Source organism: Trachinotus anak, unplaced genomic scaffold (assembly GCF_046630095.1).
Source record: "Trachinotus anak isolate AG129_WGS33_773 ecotype Australia unplaced genomic scaffold, CSIRO_AGI_Tana_v1 ptg000005l, whole genome shotgun sequence".
NCBI lineage: Eukaryota > Metazoa > Chordata > Actinopteri > Carangiformes > Carangidae > Trachinotus > Trachinotus anak.
In genome coordinates, this window is record NW_027273856.1 from 16,911,408 (window position 1) to 16,934,034 (window position 22,627).

General features: G+C 41.0%; 1 protein-coding gene across 4 annotated transcripts; it reads left to right on the plus strand.

Moving 5' to 3' along the window:
- The first annotated feature begins 512 nt into the window (after positions 1-512).
- On the plus strand, positions 513-22,282 carry ankef1a (ankyrin repeat and EF-hand domain containing 1a). 4 transcript variants are annotated; one of them, XM_071478607.1, is made up of 12 exons: positions 513-720; positions 1,323-1,530; positions 2,096-2,257; positions 4,393-4,592; positions 4,757-4,906; positions 5,202-5,325; positions 5,623-6,448; positions 7,244-7,470; positions 7,765-7,907; positions 10,250-10,402; positions 10,904-11,066; positions 21,691-22,282. In XM_071478607.1, exons 1-11 carry the CDS (start codon positions 718-720, stop codon positions 11,057-11,059), a joined length of 2,352 nt encoding a protein of 783 aa, XP_071334708.1. In that variant the 5' UTR covers positions 513-717; the 3' UTR covers positions 11,060-11,066; positions 21,691-22,282. The 4 variants fall into 4 exon arrangements, with proteins under 4 accessions (XP_071334708.1, XP_071334707.1, XP_071334710.1 ...); XM_071478606.1 differs by lacking the exon at positions 21,691-22,282 and having other exon boundaries at positions 10,904-11,942; XM_071478609.1 differs by lacking the exon at positions 21,691-22,282 and having other exon boundaries at positions 1,323-1,421; positions 10,904-11,942.
- The last annotated feature ends 345 nt before the right edge of the window (positions 22,283-22,627 follow it).

The following is a 22,627-nucleotide window of genomic DNA, read 5'->3' on the forward strand; positions in this document are numbered from 1 at the left end:
CAAACAAAGTCATCCTCCAGACAATGTAAGTTGATCCATGCACTGGCGGTCAAGTGCAAAGAACTGGTAATCCTACCGATGCTACTTAAGGGTGTAAGGATTCATAAGAGGATGGGACATAGATATACATTGTATTTATGATGGAATAATATAATATATGGTGTCCATTAATGGCAAACAGCCATTAGAAACTATAGATGTCCAAAAAAGACTGAAGATTACACAGCCCAGTGCTGTCAGGATGAATTCCACAACACAAGTGGTTATTCTCTGACACCTGACTGTTGTTGAAATGTGATGTTTTTGGGACTGGTTGAAAGTTGTCCATTATTTAGTTTAATATTATTCATATTAATTGTATTTAGTGCATTTTTGTTTATTCAGTACAGATTTTGATATGATGTGCTGTAAGGTGTATCTTTCCTCCCTGCAGTCGTATTTGTAATTCTAATCTTCATATTTCCGAGCTCATCGCCAGCACTTGAAAGCAGCATCAGACACCACCAAAACAACAGGTCCTTCCCGGGATTTTCACGCGTTCCGTTGCTATGGAGCTGAGTTCGTTTCCTTCCTCCGGCTCGTACAAAGTGAAAGGTTGTGCTTTAAAATAAAGTAAGGAGCCTGTGAAGAAACTCGGAATAACCGTGTCTGTCCTCACTGTCCTGGCGTGCTGGAAATGTGGACAACGTAACGTAAGGATTTGTAAAGTTTTCCAGCATGGTAAGGAGACGCCAGGTGGCTAGCTAACAACACAGTGTGGATGTTGTGATGACCGTTACTGTTCAGTTACTGCTCATTCAGCTAACGGCACCTAACGATTTAGATTGCTTTTTAGACAAATTCAGGTTTATTTTTCTTGCTTTATTTAAAAGTTTTACATTCAGTTAAGGGTCAGATGGGGTCAAATGGTCAGTAGCAGTCAAAATTTGTCAGTTTATGAGATAAAAATCTAGCTTACAAGAAATGTGCTGTACTAGTTCTCAGAGAGGGAGATGTGAGTTAAATGAAGGTCAGACAGATTATTTTAGCTTAAAAACACGGAGAAAAAAACAAACAGCTCTCAAATAAAGCCAAGCACAAAGTAAAGCGGGTTTTGTACTGAAATGCTCACTATAATGGCTCCACAGACTGTTGTTAGTGACTAACTGACATCTGTGGTCTGATTTGACATTATAGAGTGATTTTAACTACACAATACTAATCTCAAACTTACTGTGATATAATTTTACTTTTAAAAAAGCTATATAACTGCTTCCTCCCTTGGTCACATAGATGCATATTTGTCAGGAAGTTATATCTCTGTTTTTCTTACTTTCCACCAGCCTCTCTCTGCATCTACAATGAGTGGCAGGGTAGCAGAGGGCCGCCTCCAGGTCCTTCAGATCTACCGCCTGCTGCAGTACGTCCATGAAGGGGATAAGGTGCAGATAGAGAAGATTGTGAACCTTGGGGTGGAAAACCTCATCAACCTCACTGAGCCACAGGATGGCACAGGGGTGCTTCACGTGGCAGTGTCATCCAACAATGAGGGTGACGGGCCTCTTCATTGCTCTGTCAGATTATATGTAGTCTAGTCAAGTGGCGCTTCTGTGGTCTGCTGTGGCTAACAGCTGGGTAGAAATTTGACACTTTTCAAAATTCACTCACATTTGGTAGTGGTTAACACTGAAACAGTTGGTTCATATAATCACTCTGATTATCCATTTAAGGAAATAGTTGTCTACAACTTCCAAAAACCCCAGTTTATATGAGTTCTTAAATAATCTCCAGAAAGATGTGTAGTATCTTACAGACAAATAGAAAATATGATTGTGAAAAAATGAATTCTCGTACATTCTTACAATATTCCTATAGTAATGTTGATGAGTGGTAAGAGTACAGTGTATTAGGCCAAACAAGGGATGAAGCTAAATTAAAGGTATTTAGGGCTATTGTAGGACATAATTGACAACCCTGCCAATTTTTGTGTCATTACTTTTAAATTTCATCCAAAGAATCTTAGAGAAATCAAGCAGTTCATAGTAATGGAGATCATACTGCAAACCAGTCACTTCCTCCCCCTGACGGTTTCTCTATCCTTCCTGTGTCCTCACAGACCTGGTCAGCTTCCTTCTCTCTCTTGGAGCACAACCCAACATCCAGGACAAAAAGGGTCGCACCCCAATCATGTTAGCTGCTGAGCTGGGCAATGATGCCATAGTGGGACTGTTGGCACAAAGCCGTGCTAACCTGAGGCTCCAAGACGCTGAGGGCAAAGGTAAGCAGTAGGAGGCATTGATATTTGATGTAGCACATGCTAATGGTGGGTTCTGGAGACACACAGATACTCTGGGAGAGCAGAGTACTACAGTGGTGTTATTTATTTATTTTTTTTGATTTAATCTATTATTATTTAATCTGGTAACCTTACTGAGATTAAGATCTTGAAAGAGACACCAAAACATTTTGCCAAGACGTTACAGATTAGCACAGGGCCGTCTCATATTTTAACAACTAGGATAAACAGACAGTTGCTTTGATTATGGGAAAAGTTGGTAGCAAACTTTTCACTATAAACTAGTTGACAAATAAAGAAAACAGCAGATTGGATTACATGAGGATATCAGAAATTAATGCTTTGAAAACACCTAGGACAGAACAGTAGAAGTAGTAGAGAAGAGTTTTGGCTGTGTCCAGGCTAAATATAGAGCAGGGATTTGATTTAATTCATTGAAACAAAGAACAAGTTTATATACAGAGCCTAAATGATAAGGCAGTTAACCTGTAGTTAACAGCTAGTTTACTGGCATAAATTGAACAAACTATCTGCTGAGGACGATTATGTAATGAGGTAAAAAGCTCAGAGTTGACAGTTGTTTTTGTTTCACAACTGTTTACAGTACCAAGAGCAAACTTTCAGGCTCAGCTGGCAAAAAAATAAGTTACTACAGTTTTGGTAATTAAGGTCCAAGCATTCAGTTCAAAATACAAATATCTGCTTTTAACAGCTTCCTCAAATTCCCTAAAAAAAACTTTATATTTAAAAGACCATTTGTATACTAACTGATGATATAATAATTGTTGTAGTTCGAGTTAATTGTATAGTAGGCTAGTTGGAGTGCAGCACATAAGTGATGTATGTGTAATGTAACCTGGCCACCTCTGTATGTGTTCCAAATGTAAATAAAAAGGTTGCATTACTTCTGGATACTTGACCATTTTTCCAGTTATATATTTGATTATTTGTGGAAGTAAAACTCTTATAGAATCCACAGGTCTCTGCTTATAGTCTATAAGGTCAATAATCATGAGAGGTATTGGAACAGCTTCACTTCCACTAATATATTCTCATTCGAACTTGGAAGCATCAATTTCTCAAATAGACGTGTTTTCCATCTCACATTAGAGCCACAGCTTCGTCTGAATGCCCGGCCTTGTCTTACAACTCATGAAAATGCATGGTGCTTCTGTTTAGATATTGATGAGGAGGCTGTATCCCAGACAACTCCAATCAGACGGCCTACAGTTCTTCTTCAGGACCTTTTTAAACCAATTGCGATAATTACCCCAATTACAGCGTGTCTGGGGAATCAATTACTGCAAATGGCACTCTTTTGAGGGTGAGTGAATGAGAGAGGGCGAGAGGAACAGAGAGCAAAAGAGGGAGGGAGAAGGCTTGAGTTAGGCAGAAAAGTTTTCACGTGTGTGCTTGTGGTCATAAGTACATGCTTTTGTATAAAATACTGTATGCTGTATGTGTAGTATGTGTGTGTCAAGACGTGTGGGTACATCTAATTACAGATCAACCCCTAATGGTGATCCTCTCTTGTGAAACACGCTGAGTAACCTGATATCCCCCTGCTCTCTCAAAGCACTGACTTGGCCCAGTCTCAACACTCACAGCCAAGCCTTTTCTCCAGTAGGCTGGGTGTCAGTAATCACACGCTTCCTTATGTTTTCCTTGAACATTAGAGGAGTGGGCTTGTGACACCAATTTGATTTATACATCAGGATTTCTCTGGGGGGGTACCATAACTGATTTAATGAGCCATTCGCAGTTTCACTGTACCGGCCGTGTGTACTTAGACTTGCATGGCTTAATCTTTGAGACAAGCATATGCTACTGGCAGGATCAACCAGGTAGCCCGTTCTGAGCGCGGGAACCCGGCGTGGGGACGCCCGCCCAGGAGGAGGCCCGTGCCCCCCTCTTGTCTTCCCTCTGTACATGGACTGTTCTCATCTGTTCAGAATTTATAGAATTATAATCATATTAGAATTGGAACTGGGCCGTTGCATTCACAGTATGTGTCTTAACTGCTTGGCTCCCAGGACGCCTCTGATAATGTTGATCCCTCATTTGCCTTAGTCACTTTGTCTTTCCTGTTTCATTAACTTTTTTAAATCTCATTTTAGGTGTGCTGTTCTACTGTATCTACCCCACCAAGCGCCACACCCGCTGCCTACAGGTGGCACTGAAGTGCCAGGCAGACGCCAACAACTTGTCAGCAGACGGGACTCATGTCTTCCAGCTGATGTGTGAAAAAGCTCAGGAGTGCACCACCATATGTCTCGTCATGCTGGATGGTGGGACAGACCCCAATGCAACAAACCAGGTTAACACTGAGGAATTATGGGAACTGTATTCTGAAGGCATAGAGTACGAGGAAACTGATCGCTGATCCTTGAGTACACAACACAGAGTGATGCTGTTATACTTGAAGCTGGAATGCTGTTTGACTTTCCTCTCCTCTCCTCTCCTTTCCTCTCCTCTCCTCAGAAAACTGGTGTCACAGCCTTGATGGAGGCAGCCAAGGCAGGCTCTGTGCAGCTTGTAAGAGCCATTCTCAAGACAGGAGGAAACCCCAATGCCCTGGACCGGAAACGCCTCACAGCCGTGCACTACGCTGCCATGGGGGGCTTTTTTGAGGTGCATTAGCTGTTTAGCCACCCAGCCTCACTTTTATAGTATAGGTGAATTGAATGATATAATAAAGAATTGTCTCGTAAAACATGTTTGAATATAAGGATGTCGTTAAACAATTTTCCTGTAAGTTCAATGTCACTTAGATGTACAATATACAATATTTCTGAATTATTTTCAGTAAGTGTTTCTTTTAAGTTACTTATTTTCCACATTTCTGCTTCAGTCACTATCAGTGTAGAAAGAATTTTAGATGAAGAACTTAATGATGTGTTTCTCTGTGGTGTTTTGTGCCTTCCAGGTGATTCAGGTGCTGTCTGCATACTCAGCAGACATGGGTGTGATTAACCTTGAGGACTGCACACCCCTACACTATGCTGCTGCCACGGGCAATGCTAACTGCTGCAAGTTCCTGGCACAGAGAGGTGCTGTTAGAGTTGAATAACCACACGCATCCTGATGTTAATGTCGTGAATTTCAGCTTTTTAGGTTTTCAAAGTTAAGGCAAAGATAGCTCCTTGATCACTCCTCCTAATGATGGCCCTCACAGGATCAATACAGGCCCTCTACTGGTGTCTTTATGTTTTTGTCTGTTGTAATCTTAGATCACTGTTGAGCCAGGAAATTAAATGAAATGGCAGAACATGCAGCTGCAAACACAGTCCCAAATTAAATTAAGTAATTCAACCTATATTTTTCATAAAACTGTGCTCTATGTTCAGGTTGTAACCCCAAACTAAAGAACCAGGACGGTTTGCTGCCTCGTCAGATTGCCAAAGACGCTGGTCACAAAGCAGCAGCCAAGGAGCTGAAGAAAGCTGAGAGGCAGCAGGGGAAAGGCAACAAATCCAGTGGAGATATGCCCATGTCAGATCTCTGGGCGCTGAACCTCCATGACTGGTCTTATGAATATGAGTCTGAACTATGGCAAGCCTTTGGGAACAAATCAGACACAGTTACCACAGAGATGTTTATTTCGGTGTTAGAGGAGCTAAAAGCTCCGGTTGAACTGGACCAGCTCCACGTCATCATTTCAGCACACGACAAGGGAAAAGAGGGGTGTGTCAACATTAATGAGTTCCTCAAAGGTGTCAAGTACATCAAGAAACCTTTCCTCCTCTCCTCTTATATGCCAAAAAAGAAAAAGGGGGAGAAGGGAGGAAAAGGAGGTAAGAAGAAGAAGGGTAAATTTGTTCTCCCAATGCCCATTTGCACTCTACCACCGGAGCTCATGCCCCGACGATCGGACGGAGGCCCGCCTCCCTTCATGATTGAGACCTACTACAACTGCTCAGACATCCGTCGATTTGACCGTGATCACCCACCAGAACATCCCATAATGAATGACTCGGGATGGTACATGGACAAGCCAGAGAAGGTCTACGTCAACATCAACTACTGTGTGAAAAGTGGAGACCTGGAGTCTTTGGACCTGGCGTTCAGTCAGGGGGTTCCTGTGGATGTTCAGGATCAGTTTTATAAAACCCCGCTGATGGTGGCCTGCTCCAGTGGCAACTTAGAGGTGGCTCAGTACCTCCTCAGCCGGGGGTGAGGAAACTCGTGAATTCTTTTCTTTCTGGTTTTAAGAAACACCTTTAATATGAAGCTGTGGCAGCACAAAGTGTTTGTTTTTTATGCAGCTGTGATATGGCTGTGGGAGAGTGAAAGTAAAGAGGGAGAGGCTGATATCAATGAGCACTGTTTTACTGTGCATACAGTAGGAAGGCAATTTGAATCCCACTCAGGAATGGTGGACCCCCTCACTAAAACTAGAGAAGTCAGATCTTGAAATACATAAATACACTGAAGTAGAAGCAGAAGAAGAAAAAATAGCATTAAATGCACTGTAAAACATTTAGAAAAGTGGAAACTAGAGCAGTATATTAGAAACATTTCGTCACAAATAAGTATGTATTTGCACAAAAACATAGAAATGTTGGTAAAAAAAAAAAAATTCAACTGCAATCTCAACAGGCACAGCAGGCAGTATTGTTAGATTATTGCTAATGCAAAATAAGCAGAGTTTCCCAAATGTGTTTAGTTTTATTTTCAAGCTTAGTTTCTATTAATATCATCACTCTCTAAAATTAGTTTTCAGAAATTTGAAAGTTGTTTAGAGTATGTGATCTACTCTTGATCAGCAGGGAACATTTCAGCACCTTTTCTTACAAAAAGTTAAGTTTTTAATATGTGATTCAACCAGGGGCCATTTGGCCAACTATGCTTGCTGGTGTGTTCAGGGACAACTGGATATTTAATATTTGGTAACTAAAATTATAAATTAACTATATTAAAGAAAGACAAATTTTTAAGTGATCCCATGATATGAACTCTTCCTGACAGGGCTGATGTAAACGTGTGTGACCAGTTCTTCTGGACGCCGCTCCACCATGCAGCTCACGCTGGTCAAGTGGAACTTATTGAACTTCTGGTGGAGGCCGGGGCTGCTGTGGATGCACAAGCACTCAGTGGAGGCACGCCGCTTATGAGGGCCATCGAGAGCTCTCGACCTTCCTGTGTGGACTTCCTCATCAAGGCGCGTGCCAATGTTAATGCGGAGAACATGAAAGGTTTGACTGAAATATATCAAAGCCTAATGTCAAATATGTTTTAATATGAACAAAAGTAACACATGAATATAAACATCTGGAAGTAACTGTATTCAGTTTCATACAATTTAGAGGGAGTAGGTAACAGGAAACAGGAGCAGGCAGTTTTTATATTTGTTTATTGAACTGTCCTTTGAATCAAATTCACCAACAAGTATCCTGTAGTTATTGTAGTAATTCCTATGTTATTCCTCTGTTATACTGAACACTGTGACTTCTGCTGTTATTATTTGCCTGTATTTTATTTCTTTTTAGAACAAAACTGCCTGGACATTGCTAGAGCTTTTCCAGACTCCAGGATAATTGACTTGGTCAAAGACAAGATGGATTCTCAGCCTAAACCAAAGGAGGCAGGGAAGGGGGGCAAAGGTCAAAAACCTAAATCTGCTAAAGAGAAGGTACCAAAGTAACTCTATTCAAATCTTTTTTACCAGCCACCTTCAAAAAAAATTAAAGTGGTGTGGCTTCAAACTTTTTCTGTTTTCTTTGTTTGTGTACTATATGTGTGTGCAAAATGAAAATTGCCACAAAACCAAATCAGACACATTCAGAAAGAAGAGCATAGCTATCACTGTGGGAGTATATGTAGCTTAATACACGTAGCATAAATATAAAAAGACAGAAGCTGACCTCTAAATGACGTTTAGAGATTAGACTGAAGGCTCTCACCCTGGTTTTCATCTGTGGACTGCAGCCTCTTTTTTCAGCATGAGAAACCCAAGCCTGTAAAGAGATCTGGTGACTGTAAGGCACCGACTTGTAAAGCAAATTAGACCAGATGTGTTGTGTTACAACTAGAGCACACTGGAGCTTGAATTTGCATTTCCTATAACCAGGTCACCATTAGACAAAATGTATTGATTTTGTCATTAAGGCTCTCAAAGTTGCAGGTGGTGCTGTGTCACAAATTCATCAGGAATATTCATGGCTCAGTGTAGCTGCAAGCACCAGTTCTAGGGAGCAAGAAAGAGTCTATCAGGCAGAATAAATTGCACACAGGTGTAATATGGAGCTCTCTGCCCTCTAAGCATTTACGATCATAACAGAAGAAAGCACGGGGAAAGTGACCCTGTGCTCTCTGCTAATGACAAATAATAATGACGATAATTCTCAACAGAGCAGCAGGAATTCACTCACTAATGTAAGAAAGTGATCGGCCTATTAAACTTCTATCCACTGTGACTCATGAGCAAGTCAGTCACTGTAAATAATACATGCACCCTCAAGCCAATGTACATGCTTTTCATTTCAGTGTAATACTCACCCATGGCTGTGAACCTGTGATCCTGAGATAAGAGCCATCCTCTCTATTTATCACACTAACAGACAGATGCAGGTATCACATGTTCTATGTTGGTAAAAGACAAACAAAAGCACCATGGACCTCTGTAAGATCTCTGTAAGATCTCTCAGAGGATGTGTTAGCGTATTTAAACCAAGTATTTTTCATAAAAGTCAAACTTGGTGATTGTATGAAATAGCTGATGTTGACCACACTCACATTCATTAAACACAAAGTAATCACAAAGAAATTAAACTAACAAAAATAAATATATTGAGACATGGAAAGGTTTGAGTTTATCTGCCAAATGTGAGCTGGACTGTGAAGATGATGTTGTATTGACTCCAAAATTTGAACCTTCTTGTCTTTCACTGACCTGTCATAATTGATTAATAAATCAGTCTGTTCACTGTCCTGCTGTAGACGCCCACAGAGTTCAGACCTTATCACTGTAACATAGATCAGAGCTGCTGAGTGGCCTGAATGTAATTAGTGGTCTTCGACTTCCAGTTGTGAGAACTGTATATGAAACTAAATGATTTTAAAGCAGGGCAGTGCTGAAACAGGGACACAGTGGCATTGATGCAAAGCACTTGAAACCAGGTCTAGATAATATCATCCAGGACCTTCAGTTCCAGTCCAACCAGGCAGGAGCAGCAGGTTAAAAAAGCAGATATCTGGATATACAACATCTACAGGCAAGGAAAGTAATAGATATTGCCATAACTGTAGTCGTTTGTAGCTTCTGTGTGTGTGTGTGTGTGTGTGTGTGTGTGTGTGTGTGTGTGTGTGTGTGTGTGTGTGTGTGTGTGTGTGTGTGTGTGTGTGTGTGTGTGTGTGTGTGTGTGTGTGTGTATGAGGATTTGTGGATGTATGTCGGGTGTTTTATATTTGACATTTTAAACAATTAAAATGTGTTTAATCATTACTGTTCTCATAGGTACTTATTTTAGAGAGTAGAGGAGGGGTCCTAACCAGAGCTTATTTGTCCGAAGTAAAAAAAAAAGTTTGTTCTGTTTAGTTCAACTATTGGAACCTAGACCCACATGTCTGAAAAAGTGTTTTTCCCAGTCTTCATCTTTTTCCCCCAAGCTTTTTGGATATAAATGTTGATTTAAATGTTTTTCATAGCTCATCACCCCTCCCAACCCCTCTCTACTGCAAACCTTTATATGATTTATTTAAAAAATCAAAAAGGTAACAATTTAAATCTTCAAAGCGACTAATTTTACTCTTAAATTGTGCAACCTAATTTGTGTATTATTCTTGATGTCTCTGTCTGTCTTGTTACAGCTTAACACTTCTAGCCCTGTTGAGTAACCTCTCACTCTCTCTCTGTCTCTCACTCTCTCTCCCTCTGACCTGAATCTGACACTTGGTGACCTTTACTTTTGTAGCAACTGCACAGAGAACTTGGATAAAATAAAGCGAATCTGAAAAACGTGGTGTCCCCTACAGGGCGTTACTTCAGGTGGTCCGGTGCACACAGAGCCGTCGACTTCAACAGCAGGGAGGACTTCTCAGAAGGATCCAAACAGCATCATCCTGCAGAACACCAGGATCACTACAGAGAAAACCAACAGTACAGACATCACCTTTGTGCCAAAGACGGTAGGTCACACCACTGTTTACTGTAGGTCGCCTCACTATACTGTAACATCTGACTGCATAGCATAAGTTATCGGTTCTTACTATAGCTGATGATGTTTTGCTGCTGCAAAGGGTCACAGTATGTAAAAAGTCAGGTTTAAGCAAATGTTTTAAGGCCTTGTTATTTACATTTATTACATATTAAAGTAGTCTTAATTCTGCTTGTTCTTGTTGCAACAGGACAGCTCTGTTGTGAAAGTAACTTTTACCAAGATAAATATGTTTCCAATCCAGAGACACTTGAAGAAGAAGCTTTGACAGAGAAAATTCATGCATATTTCACATTCAATTTCAGCTGTTTACCTTATCACCAAACATGTGCTGTGTAAGAAAAGCATTATCTGTAGCACACTTGTTCAGCTTTCCTACTGGTGCGCATCAGTTCATCACCGTAACCAACTTCCTGACTAATTTCACACAGTCTCTGTATATATCTTTCGGTGACTTGTCTGTGTGCCTCAGGTTTGGGGGAAGCCGCCCACCACCAGCCAGCTGATGTCAAAGATAGAGAGACGGAAAGAGCTCTTATCCCTGGAGGTTGACTTTGATGACTTCATGATGCCCTTCAGCCAGAACATCCAGAGGAGAACGCAGGAGCCAGCCAAGACCACAGAGTAGACTGGAAGTAGGTTAGGCAGGGAGACACTCGTACTCTGGTACCTGAGCTGCTCGGCCACCTGCCGCAGTTATGGACATTCAGTTTATTTTGAATTAGTCTATTTACATTACAGCTGCTTTAATCAACACAGTTGGACGACATGATATTAAACCTCTTATATTTATGCCTCCACACCAGTGACTGTCAGGGTCAGAGGCATTATGTGTTTTGTCCATCTGTCCGTCCATCCCATTCTCGTGAACAACATATATCAGTAACGCCTTGAGGGAACTTCTTTAAGTTTGGCACAAACATCCACTAGGACTCAAGGATGAACTGATTAGATTTTGGTGGTCAAAGGTCACTGTGACCTCACAAAACATGTTTTTGGCCTTCTGAATGTGATATCTCAAAACCACCTTGAATTTGTTTAGATTTGGCTCAAACATTCACTTGGACTCAAAGATGAACTGATTACATTTCAGTGGAAAAAGGTCAAAGTTCAAGGTCAAAGTGATCTCACATTTTTGTGAATGCAATATATCAGGAACACCCAGAGGAAATTTCATTACATCTAGCTAAAACCTTCAGTTGGACTCAAAGATCAACTGATTAGAATTTGGTGGTCAAAGGTCAAAGGTCAAGGTCTCTGCAACATCATAATGTTCTGCAAAAACACTTCTGGCCATTATTCAATGCTGTAACTCAGGAAGGGAAGATTGTGACCATATTTCCTGCGACTTGGCAGAGGGATACAACCACGAGGCGGTGATTCTAGTTTATTCTTGTCACTTGTCACAGACAGTACATGTACAGTTTCATCATGCTAGAATCTGAATCTTAGGTAGAATCTAAAAATAATAGTGAATAATCAATTAAAAATAAAGATATTTATTAGGTGCACTCTGTTCAGTACTGTATATCCACAGTGCTCATCAGGGACTGTTTGTGTCTCTTGGCAACTGTCAAACAGAAAAAACCCAACAGATATGGATTTGTCAACACACTGGAACATACTGTTTACTGAATATCAAGATTTTGTACATGGACACAGAGCCAGTGATCACTGTGTTTACTCTGCTTTCAGCCTGGTCCAAATCCAGAACCATTTTCTGTCTAAAATTACATGGTCCTGAAAGTAAAACACTCTGATAGGGCAGCTGCAGTAAGACATTAATCACATTACACTCGCTCAGCGTAACTTAGTCAAATGATCCTAGCAGCTAATAGTCCCAGTTAGATGGATATCAAATAAAGTATGCAATGAAGAAGAGTTTTAATGTTACAGGCTGTGATTGAACTAAAACTCGGAGTTGAGACAGGAGGAAAACTGTACTGACTAAAGACATACTGCAGTTAGGAAGGTGGTTAAAATCCTCCCCTGACTCTGCAGTGTCTGGAGCTGCAGTGAGAAACATGGGGAGTCTGGTATTAGTGGCAGGAGGAGGAAGAGGAGGCAGGAGTCTGGTGGCACATTTAATGATTACCTGCTCTTTCCTTCTTTGTTTGTTTGTTTGTTTCTTTCCTTCTTTGTTTCTGCTCCTGGAACATACTTTATAATTTGTGAAATGTGCATTTGACCTCTCCTGCATCCCCTTATAAACTCTAACTGTAGAAAAACCCACAGACACTATGAGACACTGTTCCTCCTAAATGCTGTGATATTTGTTTTCACTACTCCATGTTGCTGCTATTAACTGCAAGGCTACACTGCTCTCCAGCCAGATGCAGTTCCATGTTGAAGCCAGCGAATGGCGCTGTTTGGCAAATTTAGCAATGCAGGGGTTTGGTTGTTTATGAAGCTGCCAGGACAGAAAACTTGGAGGGAGCTTTTGTGTTTCTAGCACAGAAAGACATCAAAATGGCAGCCATGTGTATTTACTGTCCTCAGACTGCTGAGGACACTGCTTTGCCGTTTCACATATTACTATTAATGAAAAGAGGATATCATCATAAGATGGTGAAGGATTAACTTTCTCGCTCCCGGTTTTATCTTTGTTTTGATGAAGTGACTTCATTAATGGCTTCAGGGCAGCTGCCTCTGACGCCGCCAGTGTTTGGGTCACATTTTAGTTGTTGATGTGCATTATCAGGAATCATGTGAGAAGATACACATCCTTTTTCTGAATTAAATGTCGCATCGATGCTCACTCCCATCATCACTACCACCATCACCAGATAAAATTAGATTGCAGTGTCCTCAAGGTCCATGGGGACTCAGTTATATAATCAAATATACAGGCAGAAGGGGGCGGGGGGGTAGAGGCTTTGAGGTTCGTAATACAGGGCCTGGATTGTTTAAATATACATAGTCACAATACCATTGATGACAAGGATGTGAGAAAAGAAAGAGGCAGTGGATGAGAGTGATGATAGAGAGGAAGAGGACAAGAGAGGAATCAAAGGCAGCAGGAGGAGGCGCGCACATATGTAATGATACACAAAAACATCCCTGAAAGTATCAGCAGAGCCACAGACTAACAGCAAGGGAAGGCAAAAGGACACGAGGATAGGAGAGGAGGAGAGGTGGAGGTTGGGGGGGTTGGTGTTGTAGAGGATGGGAGGGAGCACGACGGAGGAATGAGAGGGGAAGCTGAGGAGTGGGCGGGAGGAGAAGACGAGGGCTTTTCTAGCACAATCAGTGGCACACAGGTTAGAGGGGGTAAACAAGGCTGCTGGCTCTGATTGCTGGCCATGACGCAGTGTGTCTGTCAGGGCGTGGGCTCGGGCTTATATGGTCATGCAGTATGTGTGCTTGCGCGCGCGCGTGTGTGTGTGTGTGTGTGGTGGGGTGTATATCTGTTGTATGAGTATGTGTTTATGTAAAAGTGAATATAGAGATAAATGCGCCTGTGTCATTGTATGTACTTGTGATTTTTTATGGAAGTTGATTCTGGCTCTTCTGTGTGAAAACATCACAGTTGTTATATTTGTCTGCGTGTGCGTATGTGTGTGTGCGTTGTGCTATAATTTGAGTGTACATACATGGTAGTAGCTTATGTCCATGGGTATTTTTACAGTGTAAGAGCCTTTTTCTCCTCTCCTCTCCTCTCCTCTCCTCTCTTCTCCTCTCCTCTCTTCTCCTCTCCTCTCCTCCTCCCCCTCCTCCCCCCTCAGCTGAGTATCAGTCTGAGCTCAAATCAGTGTGTGTTGCTGCCAGCAGCACTGCAGTCTCCCAGCTCTGGTCCTGCACCGCTTACTCAGCACTCAGGACTCCAACCCTTCACTTTTCAAAACAACCCACTGGGACGTACAAACACACACATATTATATTAATGCTGTTAACCACATTATTGTATGGTATTATTACTTACATTAAGTATGCATGCACACAGTCACAGATGTGTTTAGACATGCATGTAATCCAATAATTGTGTACTTGCATACAAAGACAAACATGCTGGACATCACGCCCACTTGCACACACATACACTGAGATACACACAGATGCCCTGTCAGTACTGTCTGTTTCTGCCTGCAGCCTCCTGGAGGAAGCATAAACATTATGAATACATGCAGACTGGGGCTGCAAGGAATGACTATCTTCATTAATGATTAATCTGCCAATTGTTTTCTCCATTAATTGTCATGTCTATAAAATGTCAACAAAGTCATATTTTGTTTGCCCAGCAGTCCAAAACCAACAGATGTTTATTTTTTATTAAAGAAAAGCAGAAAAATCTTCACATTATAAAAGCTGCAACCAGAGCATTTATTTTACTTTTTTGCTTGAACAAGTTATAAAACATAAGAAAAACATGAATGAATCATCAAAATACTGTCCAATTAATATTCTGGCTACTGATTAATCAACTAATAGATTAAACTCTACAGTGAATGGACATAACACATATATACTCTACATACATTACACTGAACAAAGTGTAAATTCCTAGATTACAGTACATTTCCCAGGTTACCTAATTTTGAATGGAATATAGTAAGTGGTGAACTTTTGCATTTTTAATCAGATTAATTAATAATATTATATACAGCACATGCCAATATCTAAGTGAGATGATAAAACATATTTCATATAAATGCAGGTTTAAAGAAAATCAATTTTCTGTCATTTCATGCCAGGATGGATTCAGAGCTCAGTCAAGTGTCTCTGTTTCCCAAAGAACCAATAACTGTAAACACAGTAGCAGTGGTATGGAAATGCTGTGTCTAGTGAAACAATGGCGACTTTGTACGGATCCTGGTTTACATCCATTATTGATGAGGGAGTCGTGTTTCACGCCAGCCTGACTGACTGTGTGTGACACAACAGGACCACATGAGTGTGGACTGTTTAACATGTGTGTGTAAGCATTTTTTATCTATGAAGGTTTGGTACCTGTGCAGGTTTACTGAGTAGGCAACTGTATTTCTGTGTGTGTGTGTGTTGCAGTGATTCATCATTCATTAGCACAGCCTTGGCAGTGCCATAGATCTCTTTAGGTTTCCAAGCTATAGATTCCAATTTGCTGCAGGCCTGGGACTTTTATTATGAGGATATTGATTTGAATTTCATAGTGAGACCAATAATGCTGGGTGGTGAACAGAGGATTGGGTCCTGGCTCAGATAAACAGACTAGTTCCTGGGAAAGAAACCCAAAACAGATACAATAAATATCCTAGACAGATTACAGCTGCAGCATTTTACTGACTAAACTATTCCTTCATAAAAATGTCATTTCAGAAGGCGTTAATTGTAAAGGATCAGTAAATACATCCCAGTTTATCTCTATCTTTTCTACAATAAATGTTCATAATAGGAATCAAACCAGTGTTTAGCTTTGCAGGATCACAATAACCCATAATAATGTTACTTTACAACAGATTCCAGCATCATGAAAACACTAAGATAGAGAACCCTTTTGTGGTGTAACTCATTATGCTTTTTCTGTAACAGATACATTATCTTTACTGAGCTTTTCTTACCCTGCCTACCTCTAATTGTAGAAACAGAAGTTTCCTCTGCCCTAAAACAGCTCATTAGTGTTGCTGGTAGTGATCATGAAAACCAGAGGGGTACCATTAGCCTGAAACCACAGTAGTTTCTGCCTCATTTTACTTTGGCTTTCAGTGATACAGTAAAATGTGAAGAAAACTGAATGAAGAATGGAAGCACAGCTATAGCATGTGATCAGGGTTTTAAGGAAGAAAAGCAAAAGTATAACCTCTAAGATGTCCTTTGGAAACAAAACAAGAAATATGGATAAATTAAATCTGATATAAAGAATCAAAACAAAACTTGTTTTTCCTCTTCTCCCATTAGAGGTGTCCCCTCGTTGTATTTGCTTTCTGTGCTATGTAAAGTTGCTCCAACCATTTTTTTTATATACATAAAGAAAAATCTCAACTCATGTTCATATTTTATTATATAAAGGAAAAAGCTCTACAGGGATTTTTAGCATCTCTTAGCTCTTTGTTTTGGTTTTACAGTCCATAACTTTAAAGTTGGTCTGTGGCATTATCTTATAAACAAACAAAAGTTCTTCATCCTTGAGGTCTCACAAATGCAGTGAATGCATTTCCTTTCTCAGAAAACATTTGCAAGGCTGATTAAAGCTGATCAAAGTATTTTAAGTCCAGCATTGTTTGCATCTATATTTACTAGCTTGGAGTGTTCTTTCCTGTCTTTGCTGGCACATTGCAGCACATCACTGTCACTGGTCAGTCAGTGGAATAGTGAACCGTGTCATCGACATGTATCTAATAAACAACACAGGGACCCACACATAGTGTAACAGCACCCTAGTTCTTTTACAGGTCAACAACTCCAAACAGATCTTTGAATGTTTTGTTTGGGTGTCATCACTCTGATAAACTCACTGCTCTCTGTCTGCCTGGCATCAACCAGCGGACAAAGTTAGCAAATAAGCAGCCAAAGAGCCAGATATTTTTGGCTTGAACATCACAGCGGGGTCAGCCCTACAGTCTGGAATGTCTCTGACTGACTGACTGACTGAGTGATCATATTTCCACTATTAGTCAGCTGAATGCCTTGTCACTGAGTTGGATTTTCTGGTGCAAATGGGTTCTGTTAGGTGGTGTTTACAGCCGGCAATTTAGCACATTGTTGCTACATTTATGACATTTCTCAAACAAACTGGGTATAAACCTGGTTCATGACTGGACCATGTATGGATGCTGACGGCGGGCTTAGGACTACACCTCCTGTTATGGGCAGTCACCCAGCCACTGTGGTCTCCTGGCTGCTTGGGAACCGCAGGAAAGCGGAAGAGTGCTTCCAATACACTGAGCCTCGCCTCCATGTATCAACATGTATCATTGTTATTAAAGGAGGCAGAGGAATAGCTAAATATAAGAAACACAGAGCAGAAGGAACAGGAGAGAGGGAGGGAGAGAGAGAAGTTATCAGTAACTGCTAAAGAAACTAACAGATCTGCAGCATGGAAACAACAAACACCAACAACCAGAAATGAGACAATATGTTTACTACAGCACAGCATTAAAAGTCATGTTAAGAAATAATGGGTTTCTGCACGCTGAAACACTAGAGAGCTTGTAATTTGATTACAGGAAATGTTGAGTTTGTATTAACATGTAATGCAGTAACTTTAACACAGCAAATGGGAGCGACTGGAAACAAGGCTTCGTACTAACATACCGTTATGACCAATTTTACATATCAAACAGAGGGAGTTAAAAATAAAGACCTGTCTCTAATAAACATCTAAGTTATAATGGCCACATACTAGGTATTGACCTAGTCTTGTTCCTCAGGACTTTGTGGAGACCAAAAACTGGGCTAAGAGAGAGTGAATATTGAAATGACATTCATCAGGTGGACAGAAAGATGACTCGAAATAAATGGTAATAATAAAAAAGTCAATTGATGCAGGTTTTATGAATTCTTTTTATTATTTATCCCTTGTTACAAACACATTTCCTATTAAGGGAAATAAAGGTTTAACCGGAACAGAATTACATCATTATACTTGGTCTGATGGGTTTTACAATATTATCAAAATGAAAAGGGCACTTTAACCTATTAAATTTGATATTACATTATTGACGGCATGTGTTGAGATACTCCTACAGGCTACAGCATGTCCACTGTTGGAGAAAAGTTTAGCTGTTGCTGGCTCCATTCTACACTGCAGTACCATCTGCACCCTCCCCAAACTGTCTCCTTCAGTCCCTCAGAAAAAAGGAGAGAGGAGATGGGCTCAGTCTCTCTCTCTCTCTCTCTCTCTCTCCCTTTCTCTCGCTCACACACCCATTTATGAATACACACTCCCTGTTGATTAAGGCCTCCTCAGTGGCCAATCGCTCAGCAGCGGCTGGATTCCTGTGCAAGAGGGGCATTTTAATCAAACTTCAACCAGGAAACAAAGTCATAAAATATGAATGTTATATAAGGAATTGTCAGCAGGGCTTTCTGATAAGCCTATAAATAATACAGATGGATGTTATGTAAAAAGGAAGGGTGACAAGAGGAGAAAACAACTTTCTGAAATCCTCCTGCCACTCATGCATCAGCACGTGACTTGTACCTTTCAGCATAATTCCCATGATTTATTTAAATCTCTGGAGAGTTTACTGTCACATCAGCATGCATTTTATTCTAATAGCGAGAAAAAACTTGTAATTATGAATGTATTGTTTTAGAAAGAAATAACTCCTCCGTCCTTTTCCGTCTGTGATGCATTTATCTCGTAAAATATCACTGGGCCTAATGAGGAGTCTGAAGAGTTTTTGTCACTTGTGATTATGTTTCTCATTAGCATTATTGCCCTCAAAGCTCTGCACATCGCATTCATCATTCCCACAGTTTTCTCCCACTGCATGGTAATGATGCTGCATCCAGTTTGCTGCATCCGGAAGAGCGAAATATGCTAAGAGAAAACAATTAACCCAACAACACCAAACAACCTGAATATTCATGTGTCCCTGATCTTATCATGTAGAGATACAGAAACATGCTGCAGGGTAGAAGAGCATCACAATGGGGTGAGGGTTTGCTCTCCAGCAGCCTGTGAGGGAATAAAGAGGAGTTAAAGTGAGCAACAGAGGAGAGGGAGGAGAGTGAGGTGACTAAAAAGGAGGATCTGCATGGGGGCTATTGTAGGTCAAGAGAGGGGAGTGCTTTGTTTTTCCAAGTCAGGCACAATAGAAGTTGAGGGGAGATTAAGCTGGATTCAGAAGCGTGGTTGTGTGTATACAATATGGATGTGTGTAATGGAGGGATAGATTAAGAAAGGTGAAGTGACAGAGAGGTGTCTTCTGAAGAATTGGCCTCTTATAATTGATTAGGAGGGGGGTGTAGGAGGGGTGGACAGGAGGAGGGGTGGGGTCGTGCAGAGGAAGATGAGTGCAGGCAGCAATAAAAAAAAAAAATTAAAAGAGGGGTGTTTTCCCAAAGCTGGCCAGCCACTGCAGAGCCTGTAGCGGAGGAGATTTTTTTTTTTTGGTTAGAGTTTTGTTATGCTGCTGCCGCTGCTGCACCACTGAATCGATGAGGAGAGGAGAGGAGGGAAGGGGAGAAAGGGGAGGAGGAGGGTCAGCCTGATCGGGGTTGTTTCACTGCAGTAGAGGCTTTTTGTCCTCCCCTACTTGCTTCACATTGATAGACCCCATCTCTCTCTCTGTTTCCCTCTGCCCTTCTCACTGGAGTCTCATCTGTCTGTCTTTGCTTGACTCTCTTGTTTCTTTCTGTCCTTATCCTCATTTTCCTCCAGGCGGGACTCTGCTTTCTGATACCTGGCGCCCTGCTGTCCAAAACTAATCTGGCAACCTTGGGGTGAAGTTGTCTCACAGTCTTGCTCTGTGTAGGTATCACACAGCTAGCCAAGACCTACACTTTTCCTTATTAGCTGCATCAGCGTCTGCCAAATGGTAACTTAGCACAATGGCACAAAACTTCTTCTTCTAGAGTTTGTCTGTGAGGCAGTTTAACATACTGTTGGCGAGTGTGTAAGTGGTGGCAGTCCTTCAGCAGGAACAAACTGCTCCAGTCTGTTGGATTGGAACCGGTGCAGATGCTGACCTAAGCATTGGCTATCAGTGAGACATGACGTGACATTAAATACATCAGTTGTTTAAGTACGTGCCCCAAAACATTTACGTTTGAGTGATCCTGTGGTTGTTTCCAACAGATAGTCAACTTTTTTTAGACATGACTATGATTCTTCCCTAATTGTAGCTACATATTTATTATTGTAAACATGGTGACAACAGTCTCTTAATCTTAACAAAAACGCCATTTAAACCCAAACCGCGCCCTTTTCCACTAGTTTTTAACAGTGATGTGTAATGTCTTCAGAAAGCTCAGACAAATATTGTTCTCCTGCTGATAGAAGATGTTTATAGAAGTCATTCTGGAGGGCATGGGCAAACATAAAACACATATTTTGTTGTTTGATTTGGAGAACTTGTAATGTTAATATTACACTTCCTGATTGTCCTTCACATGCATATGTAAATGCATATTAATGTGAGTCAGTGGTTGGCCTGTACTGTGAAACCAGAAGGTTTGAAAGTGACATTCAAACCTTTACTCAACAAGATTCACTTAAAGGAGCTATTTGTAAGCTTTGCAATTTCTACATAGCCAATGTTATAATTAATAGCTGTTTACATCAGCCATTGTTTATTTATAAGAAAAGAGGTTATAATACATCCTCTGAGCAGCGCTACTTCTTCAGGGCAGCCTGGATGCTATAGTGACTGTATTGTTTCTTCTGCACCAGTAAACAGCTTTTAATGGTAACGTCGGTACATAACATTGCTAATGTTAAAACTTACAATTAGCTTCTTTAACTAAGATGTAGTCTTTGCTAAAGTAAATTCAGAAATGTTCTGTATTTTTAGCAAAGGGTTGTTTTGAAACATTACATGGCTGAAATACATTTTATTACATGATTAGCAACTTGACAAAGGAGATGAGTGTTTTTTGATGCTAACATTATATCCAATTAACTGAAGTATAAAACGCCAGGTTATGATTGTATGGGAGATTATATACCCTCAGAGAGAACCAGTTCTATCTGTCCCCCCATTTCAAGTATTTATGCTAAGCTAAGCTAACTGGCTGCTGGCCATAGCTTCATATTTACTGTACAGGTATAAGAGTGGTATCAGTCTCCTCATCGACTATCAGCAAATTACGGTGGCCAACATAGCAAATTGTTGAACTACAGCTTAAAAAACTGATGCACAGTTGCAGCCTCACCTTAGAAGAATAATTTTGGGAAGTTCCTTGGAAAGAGGGTCACACATTTTTAATATCACATCGATACTCAGTTTCAGCTGATACCCTGAGTTTAGAATCAGTTATTATGTCATATTATTACAGTCACATTAGTATGCTTCTTTCAGAGCTGTATAGTCCCAGCCAATGATCTGCACCAGGTCACACCTACTGCCCATGTGAATCGCTAACGTGCTGTTTTTCCCACTATAATCCTTGTGTTCTCAATATATTTCATGTTTTGTTTGTGTTAATGTTGTGTGTATGACAACTTGAGGTTGTGTGTGTTCAGCTTGAATTGCGCTTGGTGTATAGCTTATGCAAATGTACTTATTAATTCATTTGGTTAACAGAAGGCTGCGGTTTGTGTCCGGTACTTGATCTGCGTGGTGTGTGTGTTGTGTGTGTTTGTGTGTGTGTGTGTGTGTGTGTGTATTTCTGTTTCAGTGTGCGTGGTTTGGACTACAGAGAGAGGGAGAGAGACATAGGCCGTAAATAAGGACAAGAGAGAGAGAGAGTGAGAGGGAAGCTGATAGAAGGGAGCAGGAAACCAGACCAAACATGGGCACAGGTGACGCACAGAGGATACCCAGTTTCCATAGCAACAGGCAGGTGCAAGACACTGGGAGCTAATCTAGCTTTCGATCTGCTGAGGTGAAACATTTGCATGCACAACGCAGTGTGAGTAGCCCAATTCACACACACACAAAATGTACACTAACACAAAGACAGAGCTTTGTGATTCCTGGAGGAAAATAAACACACACACACACACACGAAGAACCATGCTGAGATAAATAGTGAGCTGAATGCATAAAACTGAGCAAGACTAGAGCAGAGCATGTATCATGACAAACACACATACAGTTTAACATGGTAGCAGTAACTGAGAAGATGTGACTGGCCAACCGGGACCCTGACCTGGATGACCCCGCACACACATACTGGGAAACGCCTGACGCATTGAAGCTAGAGAGGGAAGGGAGGAGGATGAAAGAGACACGACAAGAAGGGGAGAGGAGGAGAAGGATGAGACAGGAGAGTGAGATTAAAGGGGAAGGGGAGCTAGGGGAAGAGAGTGTTGATCTGTACCCTGGGGGTGTGAGACATGATGGAGAGGAGGGGGGGGTGATATTGCATGTTGAGAAGGAAGTGAAAGAAAAAAATATTTAAGAGGAAGGTGGTGAGAGGAGGAAGTAGAAAGGAGGAAAAGTAAAGGGAAGTGAAGGCAGTCATTTAGCCCACGAGCCCCCATTGTATCAACATGTGATGTTTCTCCTCTCTTATTTTGGTTGAAAGCCACTTCGTGAAGAATTGATGTGATTAGAGCATCATTCAAATCATTCCGATTGCATAGTGTTTTGAGTGTAGAACAAGAATAAGG

Bases quoted from the DNA above. Each gene is read 5' to 3' on its own strand.
- ankef1a (XM_071478607.1), top strand. The intron at 6,449-7,243 runs GTGAGGAAACTC...TCTTCCTGACAG, and splicing joins CAGTACCTCCTCAGCCGGGG to GGCTGATGTAAACGTGTGTG. The intron at 7,908-10,249 runs GTACCAAAGTAA...TGTCCCCTACAG, and splicing joins CTAAATCTGCTAAAGAGAAG to GGCGTTACTTCAGGTGGTCC.